The sequence below is a fragment of the Rhipicephalus microplus genome, chromosome 5 (assembly GCF_043290135.1).
Source record: "Rhipicephalus microplus isolate Deutch F79 chromosome 5, USDA_Rmic, whole genome shotgun sequence".
NCBI lineage: Eukaryota > Metazoa > Arthropoda > Arachnida > Ixodida > Ixodidae > Rhipicephalus > Rhipicephalus microplus.
Genome location: NC_134704.1, coordinates 199,964,903 through 199,978,269, shown reverse-complemented (window position 1 = coordinate 199,978,269; position 13,367 = coordinate 199,964,903). Strand labels below are relative to the sequence as shown.

Below are 13,367 nucleotides of genomic sequence, written 5' to 3'. Positions count from 1 at the left end.
TACTTCATGCCAATACTCTGCATTGAGTAGCCGGCACATCCTCTTGTAGTGACCAACAGAAGGGCGCAGAACACCGCACAGGACTTGCAGCTCCGGTGGACACCTAGAAGTTTTGGCTTACCATGATGCTGTCCTTGCACATGAAGTGTAGGCCGGGATCAATGAGGACAAAATGGCCGGATTAGTGAATGGAAAATTAGACTGACTGTAAGAGCCCTGTGTACTAGAAATAAAGTTTCAAAGCACTGAAAGTTGGCCAAGTTTGCACTTGAACATAGTGGTATTTAAAGTGCGTAAATAGACAAGAAACAAAAGACAGAGGTGGACAGACGAGCGCTCACTTCAAACTAAAGTTCATTCACAGAAAAGGCCTGATTTTATTCTACACGGAACACGGAAACGCATGCGTGAAACAACAATCTAAAAGACCCGGAGGACAGCTATCACCTCAGAGATAAAAAAAAGAACAAACCCACATGTCTCCTACTCATGAAGACCATCATACAAAAAAAAAATTTGCCGGACAAATGGAACCTATTTTATGCTTTTCATTTAAAACGATGTCCACATTGTATCGAGAGACCACCTTCTTCAGTCGATGAAAAAGACCGTGAACATATAGAATGATGGCGTGCCTTCTTCTCTCCTCTACTGTGGCAACTGTTTCTTTGTCATTCGGTTTTGCCTTGATGAGCCTCAGGCACTTTTGGCTTGCTGTGGCAATGCTGCTTTCAGGCTAGCCAGCCTGTAATTCCCTCCGCAAACGCCACTCAGAATTAGCCAGTAGGAATTCGCCACTGAACTCTTCTACCATGCGGGCACAATGTCCGGTTAGTTGGAACCATCGAGCCGCTTGCTCCGTGAGCGACACCGGGGCCACCTGCTCGAGAAGTTCAGTGTCAGAAAGCCCCGTCGTTTGCTGATAGTGGAGCAACCGGTCGAGATACTCGGTGCTCTTGCAGTCGTCGTAACCACTGTAGGTAAGCATGTCTGCCTTGACACGGGGCCGCACATTCTGCACGGGGGCCTGCACTGTGTTCTGCAAGGCGCTCCTCGCCAGGCTTTGCATCACTGACAGCGTATTCTGTAAGACTACCTCGCTCGAGGGCAAACTGTTGCCCACAGACTCGCCTACAGTTGCGTCGTGTCGAAGCAACTTGTGGCAGCACCTCTCTCTTTGCATGGCGAGGCGACGGAGCGCCATGCGTGATGCTTTTCATCGTAGGCCCAGTCTCTGCTAATGCGGTCTTTGCAACCTCGTAGTTGTCCCACGTGAAGCGACCACAATCTACGCTGTCAGAAATTTCTAACAGTGCCCTTGCATGAGCCAGAAGATCGACACTCTGCGATGCGACATCAGACAACATGGACAAATCTTGGAATCAAAGGGTTAAGCTACCACAAATCACATTTCAAGTTTGAGCATACTGGGCACGTATTTTGATGGAGGTGAAATGCTAGTGTAGTGTGTGATTTCAGTACATGTTAAAGAATACCAGATGGCTGAAACACCAGATGGCACTTCATAATGATATCATGGTTCAAGACATATTATTTATTGTTATCGCTGGACCATACTGACGTGTACTATGTAGTTGAAGTAGTTGCTGCGTGCAACTGTGCCGGACAATTCTGACTGGCTCATGCTATGTGTAAAGCTTTTGTCTACCGCTAGTCCATAGTGTATTACAAAATTAAGCTCTGTAAAGTAGCTTTTAACGGTTATGGACCAAGCTACATTAAGCAGTACATATTTGTGCTTGAATAGACCTTGTTTAAAAAAAAGTTATACTACTTGTTTACGATAAAAGTTTGTACAGAGTGCTCAATTTACAAGTCTGACCATACGGTCTCTGGTCAGCAATACCAATCGTATTCATTTCCACCATTTTGGTATCTCTGTTCTGTTTATGGATGCAGCAAGTTGGTGTTTGAAAACTTGCCCAAGTTAAATATGAAGCTTTTCATTACTGCAATTTTCATGCAGCATTAATTATATTTCAGGTATAAAGGACCAGTTTTTAGAACCTCAATTTTATCAAGCGTCTATGAACTAGGATCCTTTTCATAAAGCACAACGACAGGCACTTGACGTCGCAGCGAAGGCCTAGGCTGTTCTGAAAGTATGAAAATCATAGTAGCCTTTCTGGATAGTAAATATAGTGCATAGAAATTTTATCCGGGTTGTGCTTGAAGTCTTGTATTTAAAGAATTGAAGAAAATTATGTTCCTTAACGAGTATAAGGTGAACTCCGTAGGGGTGGGGTGGGGGTGGGGGGGGGGAAGCATGGTTTGTGGCTTCAACTGTGCACAGAGAAATTCACTGAGGGTTAGGACATTGCCTGATGGGCATTTTGATTGCAGCTAAAGTGTCGGACATTTTGGCTTTCTACAAGGTACGCCATAAGTCACATTTTTTATGGTGTGGGGCAGCACCCGCTACACACTTTGTCGATTCGCCTGTCTGTGCACTTTGACGATGGTTGACGAAAAATTTCAGCTTTTCAGTATGTGGCAAGCGTTGTGCAATTAGCACTGCTTGTTATATTACAGAGGTTAACACAACTTCTTGCCCGACATGATGCCCGTATGCGGTGTATCGAGCACCAGTGTAGCTCTGTGGTGGAATACTCGGCTGCCAGGCACAGATTCCGTTCAATCCTCATTTCTTTTTATTTTTCACATGTAACGGTAGTGCCACCTATGGCAGCGCTGCTCAATGCGGGAACGGGGGCCTAAGAGCTACACTCTAAAATGACAGGCAGTAACATAGTTTCATCTTTCGGTTTGTTCAAAGTGAACATGCATGTCAATATTTTTAAACATGTTTCATCTTTCCGTTTGTTCAAAGTGAACATGCATGCCAATATTTTTCAGCATGTAGATCAACCATAGAGACAAATGTTTGCTGTATAAAATGTTATGCTGAGCGAGAATTCAGCCCCAGGAGCTGTGCCAAAGTTGCTATGGTTGATCACATTACTGTGTCAGATGAAAACAGTTATCATTTCTTTGTAGCCATTCAAAGTGTTGAGAAGTAGCTGCAGAATTGCTGTGCAGTGCAACACATTTTTTATGCATTTTTGGTTACAGTGTGAGATTGTTGAAGATGGAAGGGGCCCAGACGAGGGCAGATTCACAAATGCAAGTTTTATTTAAGAAAACACAACAACCTGAAAGCAGTAAAAAAAAGGATGAAAAGAAAGAAGCGTAACCACATTTCACAGAAATGTTATAAAGGAATATAAAAAATTGCGTTGCGTATTAATTTATGACCCCTGACTGAGGACTTATTCAAGTCATGCGTGGCATCGTATACCAGATCCCTCTTACATGTGGGCGGTCATACGTCGGGCAGAGCGGCCGATGCATTAATGTCTGCTTAAGAGAGCACAGAAATTCGCTCAAGAATCTGAATGCTTGGCATCTGACATCGCACTGCAGCACGTATGGCTGTTCATCTGTTTTTGCCCATACAGAGCTTTTGTCGAAACAGATCCCAGATAAAAATGGAAGTGATAGAAGCTTCCCATGTTAAACGAATGGATGCAGCATGCGTCAGTGAGTGAGGTGCTGCATCGATGTATCACATGAGAAAAGGATTGGCATATTTTCTTGGCACATGTGTCGTTGTGATAAGCCATGTAACTTTTTATATTCCTTTTTAACATTTCTGCACGATGTGATTAGGCTTCTTATTTTATCCTTTTTTTCCAACAGTCACATTATGAACCTTTTTTCATCATTTTTCTCACGTTCCTGTGTGTCAAGGATTACGGGCTGCTGCTGCGGGTGATGAACTGAGACATGACCCCGTGAACAACATATTTATTTAATAAACCCTGAGGGCAGTCTAATAATATATGCAAAAAATATACACCACAAATGTAATTAACACCAAATCAAACCTGCAAATAAATTCTTTCACAAACTAAACTGTTCTAAACATGGTCAGCATCTCTACCCTCTTAATTCCGCTCATGACTCAAGTCTATTCTACTTTTCACCACTGAACTTGTGGCCAATGTCCTGATTGGTTGTTTCTTTGCTGGGGTTGTCGACCTTCTCTATGAACGTCGCCGTTCGTGCCGCTGCCGACGTGGTCGCCTTACGTCGATGCTGACGTGGCAGATGCTTCGGTGGTTGGGCCTAGCGGCCGCTGGCTACACGGTGTTGTGGCCGGAGCTACACAGTGACTTGGCCACCCGGGGACTGTCTTCGGCAGCTTGCTTGGGTGAGGGGGCCTGCGCCAGGAAACGTCAGCGGTTGCTGTGCGTGGCTGCTGTATCCCAAGCAGCTTACCTCGCAGCAGGTCGAGGTCTCCACCCGCTGCTCGGGATGCCCGCGCCACAAGCTGCAGAGTCGCTGTTCTGACGCTTCCGTCACCAGTGTATTTGCTGGCAATGCGAAATTCTTGCAAGGCTACATTGACGATCCTCGCTCGTGGCTGCTCCACGCACCGTGGGCCTCGCTTTACGGTGTGCGTGCTCGCGCTTTTTCCAATTTTCTCTGAATTTTGTTATCCTCTTTGTCTCTGAGGGGCTCCTACTTATGACATTGGGTTATTCAAATAAAATTTTCAGTTGCGAGCCAGCGCTCGTCCCCTGTCCCTTCCGCCTTTGTAACCAAACATGTATCCTCTGTACCAACTGGCTCAACTTTCAGTACTGCTGCAATAGTACATCTCTTCCCTGACTGTGTGCAGTACCTGCAAGACTTGGGCTGCCCACACAAGAGTTCAGACACAAAAACTGTGCTAGACTGGCTTCTCGGCCTGGCTGTGCACCTGGAGTATTCGGATGACCGTAAGTGCACCTTTCATCAAAGCTTTTGAAATGTCTTTCCTTGAAAAATTAGTCACATTGGGGATCGTGCTTCAAGCACCACTTCTCTGAGCTTCACAAGAGGCAGTTTCCAGAAAAGTGAGTGAAAGGAGATGCAGCTGGCATTGACTCTCTGTAAGGGATGCCCAAACACTGAGGTGCAACAGCTGCACCAATTTGAAGGAATTCCCCATTTTCGTGTTAGGCTGCCCCGGAACCGTGAAATTTGTCAAAATTGCGCCATGCTGCACTGAAATGTCCCGCCAGCCTAAAATTTTCTCAGTTGCACTAATTTCAGCAAGTAATGAAGGCCACGGTGGCCACCTCTAGTTTGCGTCATTAAAGATGCGCAGACCCTAATCCTAAACCAGAGTATAAGGTATATGCTCATTAAACCTAGACACTCGAGAAACGCAATAGACCACGTAAAGTAACAACGCCATGTGGCCATCGGTTCGCTGACCGCAGCGGATGTCTATCGGTAGGATGACACAACTTCATACCAGAAATATGTTTCCGTAACCAGCAACACTTTGTGGGAAATATGAATTTCCTAGTCAGCAAATATGGCTATGGCATGGTAGGAACTAAAGCTGGAAGCGTATGTTGCTATTACTGCGTGCGAGCAAACTTGACGTGCTGCGAACACCGAAGTTCCTGGCAACCAGATAAGTTGCCATATTAATGGCACATGTGATGGATATGCGGTGCCACCACCAGGCCAACGGGTGTGTGCCCTTCTTACTTTGTCTGGTCAAATATACTCTGCAAGTGAGCCAAGAAGTTGTGCCCTAAACCTAAATCCATCGTGAAAAAAACAAAACAAAATGGGGGGGGGGGGGGGGTGTCTAGCAGTTTGAAAATGTATTGGCCTTGTTTCAACCGGTGCACAATGCCACTTAAGCCACCTTGGTCGCAGTACTCTAATGGTTTGCAAAAAATCGTAAGATTTGAAAGGGGCTGTAAACACTAGGGTGCTTCGATGCGAGCACCTTCACAGAGTGAGGACAACTGCGTCGTCTGCTAGCGCAACTACCATTTCCTTGCCTCTACGGGTTGTGAGGTGTGTGTTGGCTGTGGGCTTCGCCTCAACAGTGATGGCTCCTACTTTCAGTGGGGGCATGCATGCCCCTTTAGCCTGGATGTATTTATTCCTTTGCTAGAGTATAAGCAAGAGTAGATTCGGTAACGCGACCAGTAATTCGAGAGAATAATTATTATTATTGCAGTTACAACAGTTGACAACGGCCGGCAACTGCTCCACGTCGTAGTAGCACAGCCACCCTGAGCTTTCTGTCGTTGCTCTTGTGTTTGGGCATAGCGGGATGTATAAATAAAGTAAATAACTGCTCAAAAAATCGTATGTTTAAGTAGCACACTTTTAACAGGAACAAGAAAGACACGACACTTAATACTTTTGCAACTAAATTTATTTCATGAAAAATTACTTCATATATATGCACCTACGCTCCCCTCGTGCGACACGGAAATGAAATAACAGTCATTGAAAACTTATCCAATATCAAATATTGCACACTTAATGATGAAATAATAACGGCACATGTGGAAATAAAAGCAGAGCATGTGCAGCCTATACACTTCAAAGAAATAATAATGCAAACCTAAAAAAATGTACAGTTAAGGGTTATTGCAAGACGTTCAGGTAGAACTTGCATGTGCTCAAAATGGACGTTGGCTACAAAAACCTGCATAACAAATGCAATACTACACATTCTCTTGAAGCCCTCCCAGAAAGGTAGCTTCCCGATGAAATTGATAATTGACTAACGCAGGAGTCTTTTCTGTTGTTAATGTGAAATTATTCTTGCTTTCCGTGGTGAAAATCCACTGTGGTGTTACCAAATAGTGGCAAGCAGCCACACTGAGAACAGTGTCCCTTTAGGTGAGAAAAATTATTTCTTCCTAAAGATCTCTTATGTTACCAACAATCTGGTGTTCAGACACTTTTCTTTTATGATTTATCGTGCATTCATTGATAATACATACATATTTTCGTTGCTGAAAGTTTGTGCTTCAATTTTGGACACACTTTACCGAGCGCCAAACAAAGTTTGTAAGATGCAAGTAATCTGTTGAATATTGTTTACCACTGTCGTTTGGGAAAGTATACATTGGCTAGGTTGGTCAGTGTATGAACAACGGGCTGTTGGAATGTACGAGATCTGTTGGAAGAAATTATTTTTTCCACCTTAAGAGACTCAGTGTGGCTGCTTGCCACTATTTGATGACACCTCATTGGTTTAAGAATGCATGAACTGTGAAGCTCATTTCTGCACATGCCGCGATCATTTCATTGTTGAGTGTGCAAATTTTGATATTATAGATAAGATTTCATTGACTTCTATTTCATTTCCTTCTCGCTCGGAAGGATGCATACATATGAAGAATTTTTTTCTGCAATAAATTTAGTTGCAAGAGTAGCGAGTGTCATGTTACGCTCAGTGCGAGCAGGACCTCGTCAGGAGGCAAACCACCTCCTTTTGTCTTGACCGTGGGCAATGCAATTCTATTGTCAAAAAAAAAATAATCAAATAAAAAAAATAATAAAACTGTCTTTCTTGTCCCTGTAAAAAAGTGCACCACTTAACCATACGGTATAACAAGTACAGTTTCCCGGCATCCTTAAGACCACTGGCACTACTGCGCGGCTACACCATGACATGGCGGCAAACTGTGTCAGTCATACACCAGGTAATCAAAACAAATGCTTACACATGAAGGAGTACAATCATTTGATACTTTGACTAGAATCATTTAATACCTCCGTAAGGTATTATGTCATCGACTGTAGTAGAGACTTAACCATGTTTTCATTGTTTGTACACCACACAATAATACCCTTGAAGGTCTCGTCGTAGTTCTTCAGGGAGCGAATCGCTTCACTGTCTGGATGAATCAATTTTTTTCCATTTTATTCCTTGTATCTTTTTTAGTACCGTCAAAGAAGCATATTTATTGCTGGCTGTGCCAGAGATGGCATTCTTGCACTGAGATTAGGATACTGACATCAAAACTCTTTTTAGTACGAAACCTTCAAGATAGTGTAAAATGCAGCATTTTGTTGACGTCAGCACCTTAATCAATAAATTCTTCGAATTGTTCATTTCTTCATACGAATTTTCCGAGGACTCAATGGGATCGAACAAACAGATCAGCACGAATACGGGCCGTCTTCAGAATGCAAGCGAATTTGCAGTTCTAAATAATTTAACCTTCATGCGCTGCTTCTATTACATGCTAGACTAAGTGTCTTAAGTACCATAATAATTTTGTACACACCGAAACATATAAATGAAATTGATATGATAAAATGCAGCGAAGTACAAGCATAACACACCACATGTTGTTTTGCACTCTCAAATTTTGCTTTCACGCTGCTATACACGCGTGAAGGCCTTTGTGGAAATAAGTGGGATGCGCTCCTGGTTCCGCTTTATGCTTGAGACAGACTGGTCATATTTTCTAAGCCTGTGCCATATTTCATTATAACAAGCCCCGCAGCGGTGGTCTAGTGGCTAAGGCACTCGACTGCTGACTTGCAGGTCGCGGGATCGAATCTTGGCCGCAGCGGGTGCATTTTTGATGGAGGCGGTGTAGGCCTGTGTGCTCAGATTTTGGTGCATGTGAAAGAACCCCAGTTTGTCGAAATTTCCAGAGTCCTCCACTACGGCGTCTCTCATAATCATATGGTGGTTTTGGGACGTTAAACCCCACATAATATATCATTGTTTCATTACAACAAGTAGGGGTGTGTGAGCTTCGTTCGCTACGGTGGAACAGTGGCTACGATGCTCGGCTGCTGACCCAGAGGGTTTAATCTTGGCCACAGCGGCCTCATATTGATCAATGGAGATGTAATGGTAGAAGCCTGTGCAATGTCAGTGGGTCAACATTTTTGGAGGCCTCCACTACAGCGCCTCTCTTGTTCTTGGGATACAAAACATCACGTATTGATGTTCTGAATTTATTTAAAAAGATACCTATCTGAATAATTGAATTCCATTTCCAAATAGCCAGTATTAAAAGTTCCGAATAATTTGACTGTCGCTGTGAATTTGCTACTGTCACCCCACACCACTCGATTAGAAACTCCCATTTTTCTAGCGTGCAATTAGAACGCTGCTGTGAAATAGAACACAAACATTTTTGGGCCCAGAGCACGCATAGTGATCATTACCGAAACAATGTGTGTATGGGCCAGCTAGTATCTCACTTCAGGAGTGTTTACAGCGCAAGAGGAGACACGGGACAAAAAGACCAAGTACCACGAGCACTGTCAGATGTACCATATTTACCACTGTAGTCTTAGCGTAGCACTCATTCACTGCGTTTTAGGTTATGAGAAGATATTATTTCTTTCTACTTTCGATAGTTGGTCACTATTCTGCACTGTTCGATTAGAGTTTGATTTGAAATGAATTTGCACTGCTCACACGTACTTAATATCAAGTGGCGAAAAAAAACAGGAGCTGCAAGTGCACCATTTGTTCATTGTTGGTCACCGCTCAAAAACGCATGCAATGATAAAGCATCAGAAAGCCACACGTTTGTCAAAAGCCCTCTAGTCTAAACACACAAGATCGCACATCTGCGTCAAAGAAACAGTGGTGCACAAGCTCTGGTCCATGGATTTCGTACGGCTGTGAAGTCACGCCTATTCACATTCCATATATACAAAAATAGTTTCACGGCTGCCTCTTGTCCCGCTTAAGGGGAAATGCAAATCGAAAAATGCAAATTCTTTCTAAAACTGCATATTTTTCATTTTTATTTGCTTTCACAAGTTTAGTTTCTCTACTTTCACGAAAAAAAATTAGATTGCAACTAAGCTCGAAGTAGGCTAAAGTAGCTTTTAAAGGGACGTTGCGGCTACTAAAGACTAAGAAATAATCATGGTCTAGAGTGAGTCCCCGTGGAAATTGTCACGTGGCTGCTTGCCATTGCAAATCTCATGACGAGTTAACTATAGCCGTATGCTGAAGATAGCCATGATTCCCAACCACTCATCATGGAAGAAATTGTCTTAAAAAAAACGCCAGGCCTGCGCGGTAGGCGCAGCACAGTCACAGCGAAAGCTAGAAGAGTGGCCTTTCAGAGCCTTTTCAAAAAACGCATTGGGTAACTACTGCAAGCACACTTGCTTGGTACCCACTAGGGCATTACTAATGACCTTTTGGGTAGTAGGCCGGCATTCGTTATGCTGTTTTTCGTCATTCTTCTGAGGATCGTGTTATCTGCTGAACACTTGCAAGAAATTTTGTGCCAATTGTCTGTGCAGTGGCTGATGACGATGAGGAATTATGGATGAAATGAGTATGCGCCACAGATAATAGAGGAACAAGAACAAGCTTTTGTGATGGTTTGGAGCATTGGACGGCCCACTTGTTACACTATTCGCATTATGTGATGACTGGTTGTTCTCTCGCTGCTGTAAAATGCTTTATAAGTTGTATAATGTCTTAAGACGCGATTGCTTTCCCAACATCAAGCCTGCCTAAGGCAAGTTTGGCAAGTTACAAGCATCGGCATAACTCAGTTTTATAATATTGGACTGGCACCCAGCGGACCCTTGTTCAAGCTCCACTGTGTCATTGGTGCAAGGTCTTTTTTTCTAATTTCGGGCGATGTGGTTACGGACACCGGCGGCGGTGGCGGACAACAACTGCACGCGACCCGGAAAGTGATCTCATAACAGCTTTCGCTGTAAAACTTATCTTCCCTGCATAGATTAGCTTTCACTTATATCATAATAAGTGCGTTTTTCTCAAGATCTATTCTTGAGCAACTTCTTGAGTCTGAGTTGGAATTTCGGATAGCTCGATTGGGATGAAATTTCGACCACATGTTCCTAAATATGTGATTATGCAATTATCTGCTTTAAATCTTTATATTGCTCGTATGGTTATTATGAACTTAAGGTAAGCAATCAGTATGGTTTGATGATTCCACGAATATTTACTTTAGAATTTTTTTCTCCATTAAAATGTTTGACACACACTTTATTTATAGCTTTATGCATTCTATAGTAAATATAGAGCAATATGAGCCATTACTGGCTCAGAACCATAAAAGTTCAGTGGCATAAAAAGTTTGTCCATAACGAACTATACCTTACACTTTTGCATGGCACAAAACAAAAACTGTGAAACTTAAAATAAAATTGTCTCTCTCTCTCTCTCTCTCTTTGCAACTTACTATGAAGCTAATTGCATATTTGAAATAATCATAAGAGCATATAGATACAGCTGCTTTTGATTGCTCTAGGCTACAAATTACTGAAACCTTTTTTTTTTAATTGTATTATCTCCCCTTAATTTTCACTGTCCACCGGAGCGGTCTTTTTGGTTCTTTAAAAAAACGAGAACATTTTAAAGCCATCTTAGCTTTGATAGTGTATTATGGAACGCAACATCCTGACATTCTGCACTGAGGCAGCGAGACAAAAGCTCCTTTCTGTGTCTGCTCATGCATGTGTACCCCGCGTAATTGTGAGTACTAATACGATTGCCGATGTCTAAAGAATCATTTGGAGCACAGTGTGACGTCTCTGCAGCCCTAAAAAAATCTAACAAAACTGTATGCCAGTTTTCTTTTATTTTAATTCTCAGATTCTGTCAGAGAATTTGACAGGCATTGCAAGCACTAATGTTGACCTCATTATCGTTTGATGAGTGGAATATTCCAAAATACTACTTTTATTAGAAAAGTAGTGCTCATTTTCACTTTGTATGGTTTAGGTTGAATGGTTTGAACATATTTTTTTCCCTAAATGTGAGCCTTCTTCTTCATACTGCTCCAAATTTAGTTTTGAATGAATGTATTTTTTTCGCATAACCTGCTCCATACTTGGAAAAGTAACATTTTTGTGCTTCAAAATTGCTCCAAATACTACTTTAGTTGTTGCGCCCCTGCCAAACATTAAAAAAATGTCTATATCCATCATACAATTTGTTTGCTGAAAGCTGCGTAATAATTCTGTCGAATATTTTAAATACTGCAGATAGGAAAACTCGGGAGAGGCCCTATCGTATTCCAGTGCATTGCTAAAAGTGTGGTGGTGGAAGTGACGTCAGAGCGGCATGCAAAACAGTGCTTAGCCACCAAGCGGGCTCCCCGCCATGCTGCTGGTTTGTTTCTGTGCAGATCTTTCGAGTCTGCGTAAACGTATCGTGTATTGTGCAGTTTACTTGCAGTAAAATGTTGCAAGCACACATTTACGGCGCTGCTTGTGTGTAACAGGCCTGAGTGATGTGTGCTGAAATTTTTCTAGGGGCATTCTTGTGCAACAGTACAGACAGTAACAGTACGTGCCATAATCAAAAACATTCATCCCATGCGTGATGGTACAGTCGAACCCCGCTACAATGAAACTGACGGGGCATAGAAAAAGTTTCATTGAAGCGAAAATTTCGTTGTAGTGAATGAAAAAAAAATGTAGCAGATCTTAGCTAGCAAAATAAAAGAACTTTTACTCCTCAAAATCAGAAAGTGTTGGCTGCTTCTAATTTTTACTCAGCAGCGTCACGAGGCAATTCTCACTCATGCATAACGATAGGATGGTGAAGAGCAGGCTGAAACAATGGCCACAATGGTTTTCGTGAGCGAACGTAACAGTTGCATTAACACGCTAACACCCGCAGCTATCCACCGTCCAAGTGTATCCGACACCGCCGAGATGGAGACTGCGTATCGTGGAGCGGTGACTTTTCCCTTATTCTATGCTATTTTCATCATCCCTTCACTCGCGGCTGGCTGATTTTGTTGGTAATGCAGACGAACAGCCGCTCTGATTAGTTACTACACTGGCCAAGCGCAAACAGAATAATAAGCAGTGGCATCAGCGAAGGCATCGTTCTGCGATTGCACCCAGCAGCTCTGTGAAGGAAACCATGAACTGGGCGACTAAGTTTCAGTTACGGATCATCTGCGGCTCAGAAGCAAGCTAGTGGCAAAAGCAAGGCAGTCTCATTGCCAACGCTATCAAGCTATGGCGGCTCCCCATGCTTGGTGAACAGCGGCGGTTTTTGGTTTCTGGTGGTGCCAACGGTGTTTTAGACTTAACGTATGTTCAGGTTCTGGAAATGCATAAAGATATTAAAGATTGTGTTCACTGCATAGCAATAAATATCTGAGCCAGGAATACCACTGTCGAACATTATTGAAGCGGAATAGCAGAAGAAAAAGTGTTCATTGTGGTGTAAATATTTATGCATTGACTGCTATGGACTGGTGGCGGGGAACCGAGAATTTTGTGTTGTAGTGAGAATTTCATTGAAGCGACATTCGTTGTAGCGGGGTTCGAATGTATTTCAACTCACCTGGCAGTGGTTTACGCATTCTGCTAGACGTTAAAGCCTTTCTTTTCCTTTCTCAAAGAACTGCAGTCGAATCTCATTAATTCGAACACGCTTAATTTGAACTACTGGTTAATTTGAACTCACATTGAGGTCCCGTCAAAGCTATGTGTATTCCAATGGGCGAAAACACCCTATAATTCAAATGCGGGAGCACTTGTGATGGTTA

At 42.9% G+C, this 13,367-nt stretch overlaps 1 protein-coding gene across 4 annotated transcripts in view; it reads left to right on the top strand.

The window, feature by feature from the left end:
* Window positions 1-13,367, top strand: part of LOC119173570 (RNA transcription, translation and transport factor protein) — a 115,063-nt gene that overhangs the window by 29,131 nt on the left and 72,565 nt on the right. For all 4 annotated transcript variants that reach the window (XM_075896372.1, XM_075896371.1, XM_037424373.2 and 1 more), the window contains one exon: window positions 4,706-4,805. In XM_075896372.1, coding sequence (XP_075752487.1) covers window positions 4,706-4,805 — 100 coding nt within the window. The remainder of the gene's footprint in view (window positions 1-4,705; window positions 4,806-13,367) is intronic.